General features: G+C 44.7%; 1 protein-coding gene across 1 annotated transcript in view; it reads left to right on the top strand.

Moving 5' to 3' along the window:
* The window catches only part of LAMC3 (laminin subunit gamma 3), an 86453-nt gene that overhangs the window by 11592 nt on the left and 56593 nt on the right, over positions 1-18268 (top strand). Inside the window, exons 2-4 of the mRNA XM_043985224.1 lie at positions 8279-8583; positions 10813-10943; positions 16032-16198. Coding sequence (XP_043841159.1) covers positions 8279-8583; positions 10813-10943; positions 16032-16198 — 603 coding nt within the window. The remainder of the gene's footprint in view (positions 1-8278; positions 8584-10812; positions 10944-16031; positions 16199-18268) is intronic.

Below are 18268 nucleotides of genomic sequence, written 5' to 3'. Positions count from 1 at the left end.
AGATTGCCACCCACTTTGCAAGTTAAAATCTTAGAGAATTGCCTGGTACACTGAAATGCTGTGTCCGAGGTCACAAAACCAGAGTGGGTCAATGGTGGGACTTGAACCACTTGAACCCACAGTCTTCCTGATTCTGAGGCCAGCCATTTATGTACTATAGCAGATTATCATTTGCCCAGCATATAGTAGGTGTTTGATTAATAAATGCTTATTGATAGATTGATGGAAACTAAGGCAGGAAGAGTTTAAGTAACCAGTCTAAGTTGACACTACTTATAAGCAGCAGACTCCATCTCAAATCCTCTGACGTCAATTCTACTACCCCACAGCTGCAAGAAGAACACTGTGCTTGGTGGGTGTACAGAGATGAATCAGCTCTCAAGAGATTGATAAAAAAGATAATCATACTGAGTTTGGGCTTCTCCTGTGAATTTACCATGTTGTTATTTGTACCAGAATTACTTAGAAGGGTACTGGCCTTAGAGCCAGGAAAATCGGGTTCCCCTCTGATACCTAAGGGCTAGGTGCATCTGTACAAGTCACCCAACCCCTCTGAGTTTCGGGAAAGTCTGTAAGGGAAAGAATCAACCTGGAGCACCTGGACCACCTTATGGATAGACTTTAGGGAGTCTGGGGGCTAGGATGGAGAAAAAAGAGATCTTTATTTTTACTCATTTCTAACAGAAATTCAGTATTCCTTTCAATTATTTAAAAACATTATTCTGATAAGGGGTCCAGAGACTTCATCAGACTGCCAAAAGGGTGGGGCAGCTAGGTGGTGCAGTGGATAAAGCACTGGCCTTGGATTCAGGAGGACCTGAGTTCAAATCTGACCTCCGACACTTGACACTTACTAGCTGTGTGACCCTGGACAAGGCACTTAACCCTCATTGGCCCCCCCCCAAAAAAAAAAAATAAAATAAACAAAAAAAAACAGACTCCCAAAAGGGTCCATGATGCAAAATAGATTAAGACCCCCCCTGCTCTAAGCCTACCAGTTTCAGAGTAAGTTATGGTCTGCATGGATAGAGGGAGTTCCCCATGTCAATTACAGCTTTCTCCTCTATGCCCAGACACAAGGACTATACTTATGGCCATGTTTTGTCTTCTCTGTTAAATTGCAAGTGCCTTGAAGGCAAGGGCCACATCTTATTCATCTTTGTAGGTCCAGTATGCAGCACTCACATGCAGAACAGACAGGCACTCAATAAGGGCAGTAGGCACTAAGTACCGAATGGGCAGCACAGATAGTAAGGGTTGTGAGAATTTGGAGAAGGAAGGAGATGAGTGGTGACTTGGTCATCTCCTTTTTAGAGCTTGGCCTATTATCACCTGACCAGAGAGAGAGCTATGCTCTCGGCTGGCACAGGAGAGACATTAGGCAGCCAGCCTGTTAGGATCATGGAATTCCCAGTTCGATCCAGCCCATCACCTGTGACCCATTCCAACTGAACAACTCTGAATAAGAGAATCAGATGGGCCAGTGGCCATCTCCTTGGACCAGCTGGGAAATGAAACTCATCTAGAATGACACTTGGGGCCGTTAATAAAAAACAAAGCCAGCCCCACTTCCTGGCTCTGTCCAAGCAAATAATAAGTTCAAAGTGGGAGAGGCTTATTTTGGGAAAAGGAAAACAAAACAAAGCCCTGTAATTAGAGCCATCTGGGGAGCAGTTGCCTTGGGCCCAGACTCTCTGGGAAGGTGGGTGAGGGGGAGAGGAGTGGAAATAGAGGGAAGAGGGAAGTCTGAGTTTAGCTATACACTCCCTGTCCCAGAACATGATTCTCCTCCTGCTGGGACCACCCAGGCAAAAGGGATGTGATGGCTGATTCCTGGAGGCTGAGACTGGGTGGGATCAGGTCACCTGGGATACCTGAGAACTTTGGTGCTGGCCCCCCTCTCCACTGTCCATCATCTCTACCTCTTTTCACTTTCTCTCCCCCTCCTCCCTCCTTTTTTTTCTGACTCTACCTCTCATCCTCAAACCTATTTGATATCTGCCAATGGCAATCTAGGTTACCAAAGACCTTCATGCTATAGTCAAAATAACCCTGAATTAGGAGGCAAGAGACATGGTTTTGAGTTTTAGTCCATATTCTTACAAGCTGTGTGACTTCAAACAAGTCACCTCACCTCTGGGCTTCATATTCCTCATCTGGTCTGGGATCTCATCAATGTATTCACTCCAACCACTGGCACAAATTTGTAACCTAGCCACACTTTTCTCATCCTTTTCAACTTCTCCATGTCTTTCCATAAATTCTTCACAGAAGACATTGTAATGCACTACAGGCCTTTGTTCACTGTAGAAGCACAACAAGCTAATCCCCACTTATGCCTCAACCTTGCTGCATGATTGGCCAATGTCCTTTTTCCTAGTTGTATATGTCTCTAATCTCATCTCTGCCTTCTGGTTTCCCTTCCTTCAAGTGCCAGCTAAAATCCCATCTTCTCCAAGAAGCCTTTACTGATCTTCCTTCATTCTATTCCCTCTTCTTGCTATGGTATTTCATTAAATGCCTTAGCTCTGAACCAGCTATGTCCTCTGGCTGATTATTAAAAGGTAGGTACATCAATGGGGGCTTGTCACCAATCGTTGAGTGGATGCACATTCACAGAATATGTTGAACCTAGAGTAGTCTCATCCAGGTGACCCCCCAATAAGGTTGAGGGAGATCATCCGACCTGATGATAATTTCAATTTATCCTATATTTAACTTGTTTATACATGGTGGTTTGCACATTGTCTCCCCATTAGACTGAGCTTCTTGAGAGGAGGGACTGCCTTTTGCCTTTCTTTATATCACCAAAACTTAATACAGTGACTGGCACATAGTAGGTACTTAATAAATGTTTATTTACTGACTGACTGACCAAAAGGATTACAGAATGTCAGGGTTAGAAAAGACCTCAAGGGTCCATCTAATTCAAACCATACCTGAACAAGATTCTGCCTCACAAGTTAATATCTAGCCTTTTGCTTGAATTTCTCCAAGAAGGGAGAACCCACTACTCCCTAAGGCCACATCTTCTACTTTGGGAGAACTGATTATTTGTAATTCTTACCCTCTGTGGATCCTGAATCTGACTGTGTTTTGCCTTTCTTTGTATCCCCAGCACTTAGCACAATGCCTAACACATAGTAGATACTTAATAAATCCTAGTTAATTCACTGATCTGCAACCCTCACTCATTTTTCCTATTTCTGTCCTCTGAAGTTAAGCAGAAGAAAGTTAATTCCTTTTCTGAGTGATAATTTCAAAACACTTGAATACAGCTATCATAGTCCCACCCCCAAATCTTTATTTCTCCAGCCTAAACATCACCAATTTCTTCAGCCAATCCTCATATGAAATCAATAAGTCATCCAGTATTTATTAATCACCTATTTCTTAATTGGCAGGACTTTGCTAGGGGCTGTGTATGATCTCCAAGCCCTTCACTATTCTTAAATTAAATAATACATGGAAAGCATTTTTCAAACCTTATATTTGGTATCACTTATATTCAGCATTATTATGATGATTTCTAATTTCCCATCTATATAAAATGTTTATGAGAACAATCTACATGCTTATCAAGAACATCCTTGATGAGGATATTAGAAGGGAACAGGAAGGCTTTTTTACAAGTAATATTCTGTAATAGACTTCCTTATTATCATGCAATTGAATTACATAGAGAGAACACAAGATTCCACTGTGCATATTGTTTATTGACTACTTCCCCCAAAAGCATTTAATTTAACACAGCAAAATGCTGCCTAAATGGTTCTCCTCCATCGAGGTGTCTCCCATGCATCTGTCAAAACGATAAAATAAAAGATAACCTTGTTCAACAACCCTTTGATGTCTTAATTAGAGGAAGCTAAGTGACACTGTGGATGGGATTTAGAGTCAGGAAGCTCTGAGTTCAAATCCTTCCTCAGTCACTTACAAGGTAGATGGCCCTGGACTAGTCACTCATCTCTCTAAGCTTTAGTCTCCTTATCTATAAAATGAAGCTGGCAACTTCACAGTGTTATTGTGAGGATCAGATGAGAAAATGTGTAAAAACCCTTGCAAACTTTAAAGTGTTCTGTAAATGCTAGCTCAGTGTAAATTAAGAAACAATGTCTCCAACCTCTGCATAGGTATTTAAAGAACTAAATGCAGATTGAGCATGGGACAGTCTTTATTTCACTTTCACACACACACACACACACACACACACACACAGCATTATTCACAAAGAACTCACAGGAGCAGAGCAGTTAGACCGGCACTAGATTCAGGAGGACCTGAGTTCAAATCCAACTTCAGACACTTGACACTAGCTGTGGGACCCTGGGCAAGTCATTTAACCCTCATTGCCCCGCAAAAACAAAAACAACAACAACAACAACACACAAACAAATAAACAAAAAGAACTCACAGGAGCCCACCACCAAATATGGAAACATGTAAAAGCACTCAAAGAATCCATTAAATTCCCCTTGGAAGGAACACCCACTTTGGGGCTGATGACCAAGCCCATCAGATCTGCCTTGTCCAAACAACCCAAGCCAACAACAGGGAGGAGACGCAAGATCCAGGTCTATTGGCATCTCATGATAAGGCATGTAGCCTTCCAGCTGCAGGGCTACATTGGTGATCCTGCTCCTTCTCCAGGGTAGCTAGGTGGTGCAGAGCATAGAGTGTCAGCCCTGAAGTCAGGAAGACTCATCTTCTCTAGTTCAAATCTGGCTTCAGATACTATGTATGTGACCCTGAGCAAGTCACGTTACCCTGTTTGCCTCAGATTCCTCATCTGTAAAATGACCTGTAGAAGGAAATGGCAAGCCACTTCTGGATTTTTGCCAAGAAAACCCCAAATGGAGTCACAAAGAATTGAACAAGACTAATTGACTAAGCTGTGCGACCCTGGGCAAGTCACTTAACCCCAATCGCCTTACCCCCACCCCCCAAAAAAGACTAATTGACTAAGCTGTGTGACCCTGGGCAAGTCACTTAACCCCAATCGCCTTACCCCCCCCCAAAAAAAGACTAATCGACTAAGCTGTGTGACCCTGGGCAAGTCACTTAACCCCAATCGCCTTACCCCCCCCAAAAAAAAAGACTAATTGACTAAGCTGTGTGACCCTGGGCAAGTCACTTAACCCCAATCGCCTTACCCCCCAAAAAAAGACTAATTGACTAAACAGCAATAATAATAATAATATATGGAGGATACAGAGAAGCATAAGACATATCAAGTAAAATAAAATGAAACAAAAAGAACCAGAAAAACATTATCTACAGTGAATACAACAATACAAGTTGAAAGAATAATAACAAAAATACTGGAACTGAATGATATATGACTATAATGACCAAGTTTGTCCCCCCCCCCAAAGAGATGTGCAAAGGTACCTCTTTCCCGTCTTTGCAAATGGGGAGAAGAACTTAAGTGTAGGATACTGCATATACTACAAGACTTGGTCGATGGATTGGATTAGTTGAAATAAACTGCTTTGGGGGGAGGTGGTATTCTTTCTTCTTTGTTATAAGAGATAGTTCTCTGGGTAGGGTGAATGGAGGGATATAGTGGTAAGTAGAGGTAACTAGTTGGTCAGTAACCATTTATTAAGGGGTTATACTGTATCTGGTATATAGTAACCCCTTACCAAATGCTTGTTAACAGACTAGCATCACCTCCAGTATTCCCATACTGGAAATACAAAGAAGGGCAAAATACAAGATAACTAAAAGGGTTAATAGATTAGAGAACTGATCAGTTGGCACATTTTGACACTTACCCTGTATTGTTTTGCACTTGAATGATCAATGAATGAATGAAAAAACTCACTACGTCTCAAATAATGTGGGCCAATTGGAGCCAAGTGAGGTATTCAACAGTAAAGGGGGAGAGGAGGGGAGGTAGTGTTGGAACTGAAAGAGTTAAGTCCTCCAGGGTGCAGTCTCTGGTCCGGGCAGGAAGGAAGCCAATGAGAAGATGATACCCCACTGTTTGTTCCCCTCCAGAACCTGTGAGCTCTGTAAGGACAGGAATCCCATCCTGTCTTAGCTTTGCATCTTCCTATGTGCTAAGAGCAATGCTCAGCACATAGTAGATGCCTGCTTAACACACGTTTATGGAAGTGAATTGTAGATAATATGAGGTGGGCCCGAGCCTGCTGGGGGATAGCAGCTTGTTTCTCTGCCATCTGGATGCAGGATGGGTCACCCCAGAAGCCTTAATCCAAAAGAGACAGAACTTGTACCAGAATCCCATGAAGAACTCGTTAAACTGTCCCCATCACACCTGCACAGACTGACTTCCCAGACAGGGGTGTAACCCAACACCAGTGCCCAGGCCTCTAAGGCCACCTATCAGTCCTGTGCCCTCTCTGGACTGATGGCCCTGTTTGGCCCACCTGAGTTGGGCCATCATACTTGAGAAGCTCTGACCCTTGGTGTGTCCCCATCTCTCTGAAGCCAGGCTTCCCTTTTCAGCCTTGCCTCAGGCCACTGGGCTGCTTCTCTGGTCCTGAAAGCCTGCCTGAGTGTCCTAACAAGCCAAGGAAATCAACACACAGCTTTCCAACCACAGTAGGAAAAACACACAGAGGTGCTGGGGTTGGCTACTTGGATTTTTAGCAACTGTAGCCCTCCTTTCCCTCACACAGTCACCTCCATCCTAGCATGGGGACTGACACCTTGGGCTTCAGGATCTGTCAACAGGCCACTTACTGTCCAACAGGGCTTGGGCTTTTGCAATAGTGATCCCCACCCCCCTCCAACTGCCCCTGCACCCCTTGAAGGACCATTAATCTTAGTGTGGGGGTGGAGGGGAGGGAGAGTCAGCAAAGATCAGGGGAAGCAAGGAAGCTGTTCAAGGTCACACAGCATGTCCATAGCAAATGTGAAATTAACAAATGTGGAATTAAAGTTGTAAGCCCTGAAGTTTGCTGCCTGTGGCTCAGGCCAGATCTCCTCCCTCTTGCATTGTTCTCTGATTCATTAAACCCTACTGGCATTTTTACAGGGAACACTGGTATGAACACAGTAAACAGCTATACCAGAATTTAGCTCAGAGTCTTGGGATTTTAGACAGAACACAGCAAGGTTGCTTTTTTTTTTTAAACAAAGGTATAATGCTATTTTTCCACTCCACATGATGAAGGGAGATATTATGGAAAAGCAGGAGACTTGACTTCAAATCCCCACTCAATAATAGGTTTAAGGTTTATTAAACACTTTCTACAGATTATCTATAGTTAGATAGATAGATAATCTATAGAATATCTCATTTGATTCTCACAACAACCTTGTGAAGTAGGTACTGTTATCCCAATTTTAGAGATGAAGAAAGTGAGACTGAGAGGTAAAATAATTTTCCTAAGGTGATATAGCCAGTGTCAAAAGTAGAATTTGAACTCAAGTCTTCCTAACTCCAAGACCTACATGCTGCCCACTGCACCACCAAACTGCCTTCCTAAATGTTCTACTACTGATGTAACTTTGAGAAAGTCATTCCCTTTTGGGGGGGGCCTCAGTTTCTTCACCTATAAAATGTGGAGTAGTAAACCACTCCAGAATCTTTGTCAAGAAAATCCTATGGACAGTATGGTTCATGGGGTCACGAAGAGTCAGACACACACACACACACACACCCCTGAATGACTGAACGACCAAACATCAACAATTCTCCCTTCCCCATCCCTTATGTGGAAGAGGAAATAGATTTGTTCTCTGCTTGGCTACGGAGACCGCCTCCAGGATCGGTGGGTAGAAGTTATAGGAAAGCACAGAGTTTTAATGGGGAATTATTTCACCTGGAGCAAAAACAGTCAAGCAGGGCAGTGGTGGTTCAGAGGACAATCTGGCTATGGGCACAATTGCGCAAACTCAAGGACAGTTGTGCTATACCATAATAGGGGCTGACAGAAGACCAAAAGGTGAGGCAAGGGTTTGGTGATCTCTCCCCACAGGAAAGAGATAGGCCTTCCTGGAGAGGAAGCACAGCTCCCAGGAAGGAAGCATCTTTCTACGACCCCAGATGTCAGCATCCTGGGGCAAAGCCCTGCTCCCCCCCCCCCATGCTAGTTACAGCTCTGAGGAGGCAGCTTCTAGCTCACTATAAGGACCTTCTGACACTGCTAGCCAACAGTGGGATAGACTACCTTACATGTCCCCTCCCTGGAAGTGTTGAAGAAACCGCTAGATCAGACTGTGGTGGGATGGGAGGGCTGGACCAGGTGACCTCCCTGGTCCTTCCTAGTCTGAGCAAGGAGGGCTGATTTCTTCTTGTCTGCAGGAAAAGCTTATGAAATCACCTATGTGAGGCTGAAGTTCCACACCAGCCGTCCTGAGAGCTTCGCCATCTACAAACGCAGCCGGGCCGGGGGTCCCTGGGTGCCATACCAGTACTACAGTGCTTCCTGCGAGAAGACGTACGGCAAGCGGGAGGGCCAGTACTTGCGGCCCGGGGAGGACGAGAGGGTGGCCTTCTGCACCGAGGAGTTCAGCGACATCTCTCCACTGAGTGGAGGCAATGTAGCCTTTTCCACCCTGGAGGGCCGGCCCAGTGCCTACAGCTTTGAGGAAAGTCCCATCCTTCAGGTAAGAAAGGCCCAGCCTGGCTCCGGGGAAAGGAACTGAGCTGGGATTTGGTAGACCAGCGATCTTCAGTCCAGACTTCTTGTCTGAGCTCCAACAAATCATAGATCATTAAGTCGTGGAAGTAGAATTAGTAGAGAAAGAGCTGGGCCAAGAATCAAGAGCCCTAGATCTGTTTGTGATATGTTCACATAGCTCACTGTGTGAATTTGAGCAGATCACTTAACCTCGGGGGCCCCAGTTTCCTCATCTATACATTTTGAGGGGATTGTATTAGGTCATCTCTTTAGAGTTCCTTCCAGCTCTACATTCTGTCATTCTGGCATCTGGACAGCTGTTAACCAGGAGGATGGAGTAAATGTTTTGGAATTATATCACCCTTGGTGTTAAAATATATCCCTGCTAGTGTAAACTAACAGGAATCTTGCTTCCATCTTTGTAAAAGAGGGTGAGATTTGTCCAGGGGGTCCCATTTCACTAGCTGGGAACCGAGTTGGGTTATAAGCTCAGAGACCAGAAGCAGATTCACTCTTCCAGAAAGCAGGGCACCATGAAATCATGCCAGGCCCCATGCCAGGCCCAATCAACATCTCTGGCCTTAATCATTTGTACAACAGGCATTAGAAGTGTCAATCACTCAACAAGAATTTATTAAGTACTAATTATGTCCCAGGTACTGTGCTAGGTAGTGGTATAGAAAGACAAAAAGAAGAAGGAAGGGAGGGAGGGAGGGAGGGAGGAGGGAAAGAAGGAGGGGAGAAAGGAGGGGAGAAAACAATTCCTGTCCTCAAAGAGCTTGCATTTTATCTGTACTTGCCATGCCCCCCCCCATTAGACTATAAGTTTCTGAGGGCAGGGGCTGTGTCATTTTTCATCTCTATATCCTCAGTGCCTATCATAATGCCTTGTCCCATTCATAGTACATACTTAATAAATATTTATTAAACCGAATATTTGGAGAATGGAAGAAGTTCAAATTGGATGGTCTTTTTCTCCTCAGTGAAGTCAGGATCAAAGCAATCTCCTAAGGGCAAGTGGGGGAAGAGCTAGAGTTGAGCAATGGAGAAAAAAAAGGTTTTAAAAGTACCTCAGCTGCTAAAGTGATAAGGAGTCGATCAGAGAGGAGAAAAAGGCTTCCCACACAGCCAGAAGGGCTCAGTTGGCGTTAGATAGCCTGAATCTGTGGTAGAACCAGTCAGAATGATTTCTTAACCACCTCAAGCAATGTATGTGGAAGTAGGTACAAAGGAGAACTGTGAGACCTCCCTAGGGGATGAGCATGATGGGAATGGCAAAAGGTCTAGAGAGTAAGGGATGCCAAGGTGGAGGAAAAGGCATTTGCTTAACTAATTGAACACTGGTTCAAGACAAGCTAATGAAGGAAGTGAAGCCAGGGCACGAGTGATGGACAGGGAGGATATTGAGGAGTTTAGAACCCAATGGTCATAACGAGGGTGTACAATAGTTTTGTCTGGGAAGAGAAATGTCTAAGGATAGAACACAAACCTGCTAGCAGACAGGGTGATGACAAGAAGCAATAGTGTCATGAGAGCAGAGATAGTTTTGGTTTTGTCTTTGTATCTCCAGTGCCTAGAGTACTGTATGACTTGTACTAGACACTTAATGGTTGCTAATGGATTAAATAATTGGATATGGATTTAAAGAACCTGGGTTAAAAAAAAAAGAATCTTGGTTCTGCCACTTCTTTGTTACATTGGCCAAGCCAACTTCTATGAGACCTCAGTTTACGCATTTGTAAAATGAAGGGGTTGGATTATAATTTCTAACATCCATTCCAATGCTAAATCAATGATTTTACAATGAATCTCAGATTGAGGAGTCTCAGGGAAGTAGGTGGTAAAGATAAAAACTTCATGGATAGTCCACTGTTTAAAAGCAGGGAGATGGGGCAGCTAGGTGGCACAGTGGATAGAGCACTGTCCCTGGAGTCAGGAGGACCTGAGTTCAAATCTGACCTCAGACACCTGACACTTACTAGCTATGTGACCTTGGGCAAGTCACTTAACCCCAATTGCCTCACACATACAAAAAAGCATGGGTAAAAGCAGGGAGATGAGGTAGATGACTTCTCAGGTCACAGGATTCTATGACTCTATGCCTTCAGCTGAAGCTAGCTAGTACCTAAGTAATATAAAATACCAAGGAGCAAAGAGACTGGGGGTGAATGTCTAAATAGCCACTGATATATGTGACCTTTGTCCCCTCCCACAGGAATGGGTAACCAGCACAGAACTGCTCATCTCCCTGAACCGGCTCAATACATTTGGGGATGACATCTTTAAGGACCCCAAGGTGTTACAGTCCTACTATTACGCCATCACTGACTTCTCTGTTGGGGGCAGGTGAGTGGCTGGGGAGGTAAGAAGTAGGAGCAGTCTCAGGCCACAGCTGAAAGTAAGGGACACCTGAGCCCCTCAGTAGTTTTTGAAAGTCTTAGCTGAATGGAAAGACTTATATGAACTGATGCAAAGTGAATTGAGCATAACCAGGAGAACATTGTACACAGTAACAGCAATATTGTACAATGACTTAGCTCTTCTCAGCAATACCATGATCCAAGACAATTCCTAAGGACTCATGATAAAAAATGCTATCCACCTTCAGAGAAAAAACTGAATGAAGATTGATGCATACTAATTTTCACTTTCTGTATTTTTTTCCTGGCTTTTTCCCCTTCAAATCTGTCTCATTTCACAACATGATTAATATGGTAATAAAAAGAAGAAAGTCAGATTGAACGGACTTGAGGCTTGACTTAAGATTCCAAGAAGAACTAAACCCCATGCTTTTCCCAGTGATAATTAAATAGAGGTCTTTTTGTCCCAGATCTGGGATTTCATCAGGGGAAGGAACACCCAGTAAGAGGAACACTCTTTCCATCCATGCAGCTCAACACCTCATCTGTGACTTACAATCTTAGAGTTTCCTGAGCTTCTTTCCATGGTCTCACAGGTAGCAGGATATGAACCCCCTCCATCAAACCTAACCTTATAGTCAGTATCCCATAGTGTCTCTGATGATAAATGGCCTCTAATTAGAAACCTTATTAGAAGGGGTTTCTCTTGACTATAGATAAATCATTTATCTCTGAGCTTCAGTTTGTTCATCTGAAAAATTAGGGATGATAATATTTTCACTATTTTTGTCACCAGGCTACTGTGAGAAAAGCATTTTGTAAATCTTAAAATGCTACACAAGGGGCAGCTAGGTGGTGCAGTGGATAAAGCACTGGCCCTGAATTCAGGAGGACCTGAGTTCAAATCCAGCCTCAGACACTTGACACTTACTAGCTGTGTGACCCTGGGCAAGTCACTTAACCCTCATTGCCCAGCCAAAAAAAAAAAAAAAAAGAAGCAGCAGCAGCTTTGGGGGCAGCGAGGTGGCGAAGTGGATAGAGCATCGGCCCTGGAATCAGGAGTACCTGAGTTCAAATCCAGCCTCAGACACTTAACACTTACTAGCTGTGTGACCCTGGGCAAGTCACTTAACCCCAATTGCCCCACAAAAAAAAAAAAGTGCTACACAAAAATGAGTTGTTATTATTACTTGGAATCGTAATACTGGAAGCTGTTGCCTTTATGTACTCATCCAACTCCCCAACCCCAATTTTGACAACCTGGCAAAAGGAAGATAAAAGCTAAGTCATCTTTCTCATTATCATCAGCTAACATTTGAAACAAAAGACAGAAATCCAGGTGTCTAGTCCCAGTTCTACCAGATATAGCTATATATGACCTTGGTCAAGTCACTTCCCCTAAGACTCAGTTTCCTCCCATATAAAAAGAAGAGGTTGGACAAGATGATGACTAAGGTCCCTACCAGAAATAACATTCTTGGACGCTAGATGAAAGAGTACCACTTAGCGGGCTGGAAAAAATAATGAGGGGAAACAGTCTGTTCTGATCTCATTGATTTGATCTTCTCAGCAAGTCCCTTTGGCCCATTCCCTTCATCTCCTTCCTCTTCCCTTTCTGCCTTCTCAGCACTTCTCCAAGTGAGGGAGCCTTGTCCCCCCACTAAGCACAACTGACTGCTATTGATTGACTGGGGAGGAAGTCAAGGCAGCTGAGGGGCAGAAAGGAAGGTGACTGGTGGGAGGGAGCAGCTGGTGGAAAGAACGGGGAGCAAAGAGTCTCATTAAAGAAAATTAAACAATGATTTTTGACCATCCTATTAGGAATGATTTCTAGACAGAGCAAAAAGGCAAAATGTGATGAGGGCTTACTAGACCCCCCCAGACTAGCAAGTCTGCCTCAACTAACTCAGGCAGTTCAGTAGGATCAGGCAATCGATCCCTTTCCATCAAATCATTCCTCCTTCCTGTACAGCCCTCCCCTGGGAACAGAGACAAAGGGAAAACAACAGTTCTGGAACTTAGTCAGACTTTCCCCTTGTCTCTCCTCCCTACTCCTGTATTTAACTCCAAATGCCAACTTTTACACGAGTGGGCAGAATAAGAATTATAGAAGCAGATGTTAGAACAGGAAAGAATGTCTGAGCTAGGAAAGACCTTATGATAGAGAACGTCAGAGCTGCCGGGAACCTGGGAACATTGAATGTCCGGGCTAGAAAGGCCCTTAAATCACAGAATGGCAGACCTGGAAGGCAAGTGAGAATATAGAATGTCTGAGCTGAAAGGGGCCTTAAAATATGGGTTGTCAGAGTTGGAAGGAACATGAAAAACATAGTCATTGGAGAGAGGAGGGACCTTGGACTTTATCTAGTCCTACACACACACACACACACACACACACACACACACACACACACACACACAAGATGAAGAAGCTGAGTCACAAGGAGGGAAAGCAACATGCCCAATGTCACATCGCAGATCAACCAAGACTGGATTCCAGGTTTTCCAACACTGTACTCCCTATATCAGAGTTAAATATGGGTGGTATGGAATGATAAAGAGGCTTGGAAAATGACCAGTGTCCATACAGACCCTGGGGCTGCCATTGGACACCCTGTTGGATGACTTGCCTTAAATCACTTTTGGTTTCCAGCCTGGGTTCTCTCAGGCCTCAGCCTGACCAGCCACTGGCAAGAGGCAGATCCTGCCAATTAGTAGCCCTAGATTTCTTTCCAATGGGCTCTTGTGAAACTCAATCTGTTTCCACTTTGCCTAGATTTGCACCCTCCCTAGTTCGGGTTTGGAAGCTGCTGAAAGAACACTTCTTGCCCCTGCCCCCACATAGCTGAAAATGAATGGAAAAAGTTCCCTGCATGACACAGAATTATCTTAGAGGATAATATAATATGGAGTACAGGAAAGAGAACAGGATGGGGAGTCTGGAGAACTGGATTCTGGGCCTGGCTTTGCCAATGACTCCCTGTGTGACTTTGGGCAAGTGATATTTCTCCTCTCTGAGCCTCAGTTTCCTTATCTGTAAAATGAGGAGTTTGGATTAATTTCTAAAATACCTTCCAACTCTAATGTTCCATAATATAAGGACCTTTCCAGTTCTAACCATCTATGATTTGATGATGGTGGTGGTGATGAAGACAACTATAGTAGCAGGGACTCATCTAGGGAGAGATAGAGGGAACAATCACTTTGAGATAGGGACAGGTCTTCCAACTCCTGAACAACTGCTACTTGAGCTGAAGATGATGTAATTGGAGGAACATGGCTGGGAGAAAGGAGGGGTAAAGGAGAAAGGTTGGGCTATAACCCAGTGGTGATGCAAGGATGGTGCCAGCCAGTCCTGTCTCTTTTATGTTCCCTTAACCAAGACCATCTCAGCCCAGATCCCAGGGCCATTCTAGGACCCTAGCTAGGAAAGCCAATCCACAAACCCCATGTACCTGGCACTATGCTAGGCATGGTATGGGGTACCAAAAAAAGTAGAATATAAAAGACTTTTTTTCTTTCTCTGAGTAGTTTACACTCTAGTTAGAGACCCAAGAGGAGTCCAGTTCAAACCATTAGAGAGCAACAAGACAGGCACACCCCACCAAGGATATGTGGACGAGGGTGAGAAAGGTGTCCCAAAGGAGCACACTCTGAAAGTGGGGTGGGTGAGACCAGCTGTATTTCTCTGTCTCCTGCATCATCCCCACTCGGTCTTCACTTTGAAGCCTCCAGGGAGAGGGAGAGCAGCTCGGTGGGGTAGGAGAGACCAGAGGTCTCCAATTGCTTTCTTTTCCCCCCTTCACTTTAGGGGGGGGGGGGTTGAGGCAAGGAACATCTGGATTCAATTTACATTAGGCCAGACCACCCTCATTCATACCAGCAGCTGGCTTTAGAGACAGATGCTTATAGACCCTGGACAGGTGGTTCCACTAGGAGGCGCCCTGTGGCTCCCTGCAGGGAATCCATCCCTCTCCCCTCCCCCCACCTAAGCCTGACACCCAACCATGAAATAGACAAAGTTGGCCTTTGACTAAGCCATGCTGTTATCTGCAGATCAAAGCTGCCTGTTGAGAGATTTTATGACTTGTGTCCATTCCAGGAATTGCTCCTCCATCCCCTTGCTACTGCCTTAATGTATGCCCCTCTCCAAATTTAAAGAACCAAACCACAGAATAATGGCTACCAAGTCCCCAGTCCCAAGCCCAGCCCAATTCCATTGAAATGAAAATGATCCTACATTCAACTGATCATCAGTATTGATTGAGCACAGGAGAATGAAATGAGTTCTGTGAGAGGGAAGAAGAGGACAGATGGAATAGAGGGACCTAAGGAACTAGAAAAGATACTACCCAGGCCCTCAGGGAGAGTGTGATAATAGTAAGAATGGATGGAGCTAATTCAAAAGGGCAATGGCCTCCTTACTGTGAGGAGGGGTGGGCAGGCAAGTATCTGGTATAGCTGCTGTCTTTGGCCCTGCTTAGTTATGCCCTAAAATTCTATTTCCATCTAGATAGGAGTATGCTTCAGGGGCAGCTGCCAACTCTGGGAGCCTGGGAGGAATTCAGTAATGGTCTAAACACTAGGAATAAAATCCGGGCCATTATCTCTGGCACAAAGGGTTTAGAACTACAAACACAGTCACAGCTTTGGAGAGAGAAGACCGAGGTTTGAGTCCTACTTCTGACAATTACTGTACCTGTGACCCTGGGCACTTCATGTCCATGAACCTCAGTTTCCTTATCTGTAAAATGAATTGCCCCAGGTGAGCGAGATCTATGACTCTATGGTTCCTGGTTGTTTTAACCCTTCATTTGCCAGGTTTCCAGTTACTCCTAGGGCCATAGATAGAAGGGACCATAATTCAAGTCCATACCTCTGATTTTACACAAAAAAAAAAAAGTATGGCCCAGGAAGGATAAATGTTTTGCCCAGAGTCACACAAGAAGTAAAAATATCTGAGGCAGAATTCAAACTCAGGTCTTCGTGACTATTCTATGCACTCTACGATACTGCCTCCCCTATTGGCTTAGGAGGCTTCCAGCCAGTCTCACCTCCTTGTTTTTCCCTCCAGGTGTAAGTGTAATGGGCATGCTAGCGAATGTGTCCTTGATGAAGGAAACCAGCTGGTCTGCAGCTGCCAGCACAATACCACAGGCACTGACTGTGAGAAGTGCCTACCCTTCTACCAAGACCGGCCCTGGGCGAGGGGCACAGCGGAGGCTGCCAATGAATGTCTGCGTAGGTATCTTAGGGAGGAATCAGCCTTGGGGTTGGAGAAAGAAGATGGTGAGCCGTTTCTGCTGCTATGCATGTTGGGAGATAACATGAAAGCACAGACAGGGTGGGAGAAATTAGCTGTTAGCTGAGTTCTCAATGGGGCTCCAGTTGGGAGAAACACCACCAAATATCTTCCCTGGCAATTGGCTCTTGGGTAGGCCTTCATATCATAGGATTTTGCTAGAAGAAATTTTAGAAATCACAGGATTGTAAATTTAGAACTGGGAGAGACCTCAATAGTCATTTAGTTCAACTCATTCATTTTATTCATAAGGAAACTGAGGTTCAGAAAAGTCAAACAACTTGCCTGAGGTCACAAAGGTAGTTAATAGTAGAGGCAGAGTTCAAATCTAGTTCCTCTGACTCAAAATCCAATGGTTCTTTCTGCTCTACCATACTGCCCAGAGAAAGACTCAAAAGGCCCCCTCACTGGTGGTTAATAGTGGCTTGTGCAAGGGGCAGCTAGATAAAGCACCGGCCCTGGATTCAGGAGTACCTGAGTTCAAATCCGGCCTCCGACATGTAACACTAGCTGTGTGACCCTGGGCAAGTCACTTAACCCCAACTGCCTCACAAAAAACAAAAACAAAAAATAGTGGCTTGTAGGTTCTGAGGTCAGCTGTCTGACTTGGGTGAGCTCCATGTCTTGGTTTCCTCATTGGTAAAATGATCAGGGTAGACTATTTTCTAGCTCTGGAGGCTTCCCCTTGAGATCTCTTTCTAATATTCTACAATTTTTTTGGCTATGGCTTTGAGAAGCTTCATATCCCCTACCTCTAGTCTAGTCTGAGATTATTCATCATGAGCTCCCTCTTCTCCCCTCTCCCTCATCTGATATCACTCAGATGCCTTTGCCACTATCTCCTCCTTCATCCCCGTCTCACATGAAGAAATGGCCTTACTCTTTACCAAACCCCTCTACTTGCACGTGATCCCATTCCATCCTGTCTCCTCCAGCACATTTCCCCCTCTGACATTTCAGCTCTATCACTTACCTTCATTCTCTCCCTGGCTATTGGCCCCTCCCCTGCTCCCCAACTCCCTATAAACACACCCATGTCTCCTACAACTTCAAAAAACAAACCAAAAAACCCTCATTTGATCCTTCCATATAAGACTGTTGTCTTCCATGTCTTCTGCCCTTTGTGGCTAAACTCCTCACAAAAGTTATCTACAATAGATGCCTCCACTTTTCTCTCCTCTCACGCTTTCCTTAACCCCTTATAATCCAACTTCTGATCTCATCATTACACCAAAACTGCTCTCTCCACAATCACCAGTTATCCCTTAGTTGCCAAAGGCCATGCGGCCTTTGACACTGTTGGTCACTCTCTTCTCCTTAAGACTCTTCTTTCTAGGTTTTTTCCAGACACCACTCTCTCTCCTGGTTCTCTTCCTACCTATTAGACCGCTCCTTCTCAGTCTCCATTGCTGGATCCTGCTCCAGATCACGGCCTCTACCTGTAGGTGTCCCTCAGGGTTCTGTCCCGGGTCCTCCTCTCTTCTTGGTGATCTCACCATCTCTGTGGTGATGATTCTCAAATATACCTATCCTGCCTCCAGTCTCACATATCCAGCTGCCTTTCAGATATCTCAAAGCAGATTTCAGTAGACATTTTAAACTTGGCATGTCCAAAACTGAATTGATAATCTTTCTCTTTAAACCCTTCCTCCTTCCTAACTTGCCCGTTACTGTTGAGGACAACACCATCCTCCCAGTTCCCCAGGCTCCCAGCCTAAGAATCATCCTGATTCTTCACTATTTCTCCCCCCCACACACATCCAAGCTGTCCCCAAGGCCTGTCGATTTCGCCTTTGCAACATCTCTCTAATATACCCCCCTTTTCTCCTCCGACATTGCTACCATCCCCTCACGCCTGGACTATTGCAGTAGCTTGTCGATGAGTTTATCCACTTCAAGTCTCTCTCCCACTCCAGTCTATCTCACATTCAGCCATCAAAATGATTTTCCTATAAGCACGGGACCAACCATGTCACTTCTCTCCCTACTTGATAAATTCCAGTGGCTTC

Source organism: Dromiciops gliroides, chromosome 2 (assembly GCF_019393635.1).
Source record: "Dromiciops gliroides isolate mDroGli1 chromosome 2, mDroGli1.pri, whole genome shotgun sequence".
Lineage (NCBI taxonomy): Eukaryota > Metazoa > Chordata > Mammalia > Microbiotheria > Microbiotheriidae > Dromiciops > Dromiciops gliroides.
Note: the sequence above shows the minus strand (reverse complement) of the source record. Positions and strands in the feature narration are given on the sequence as shown.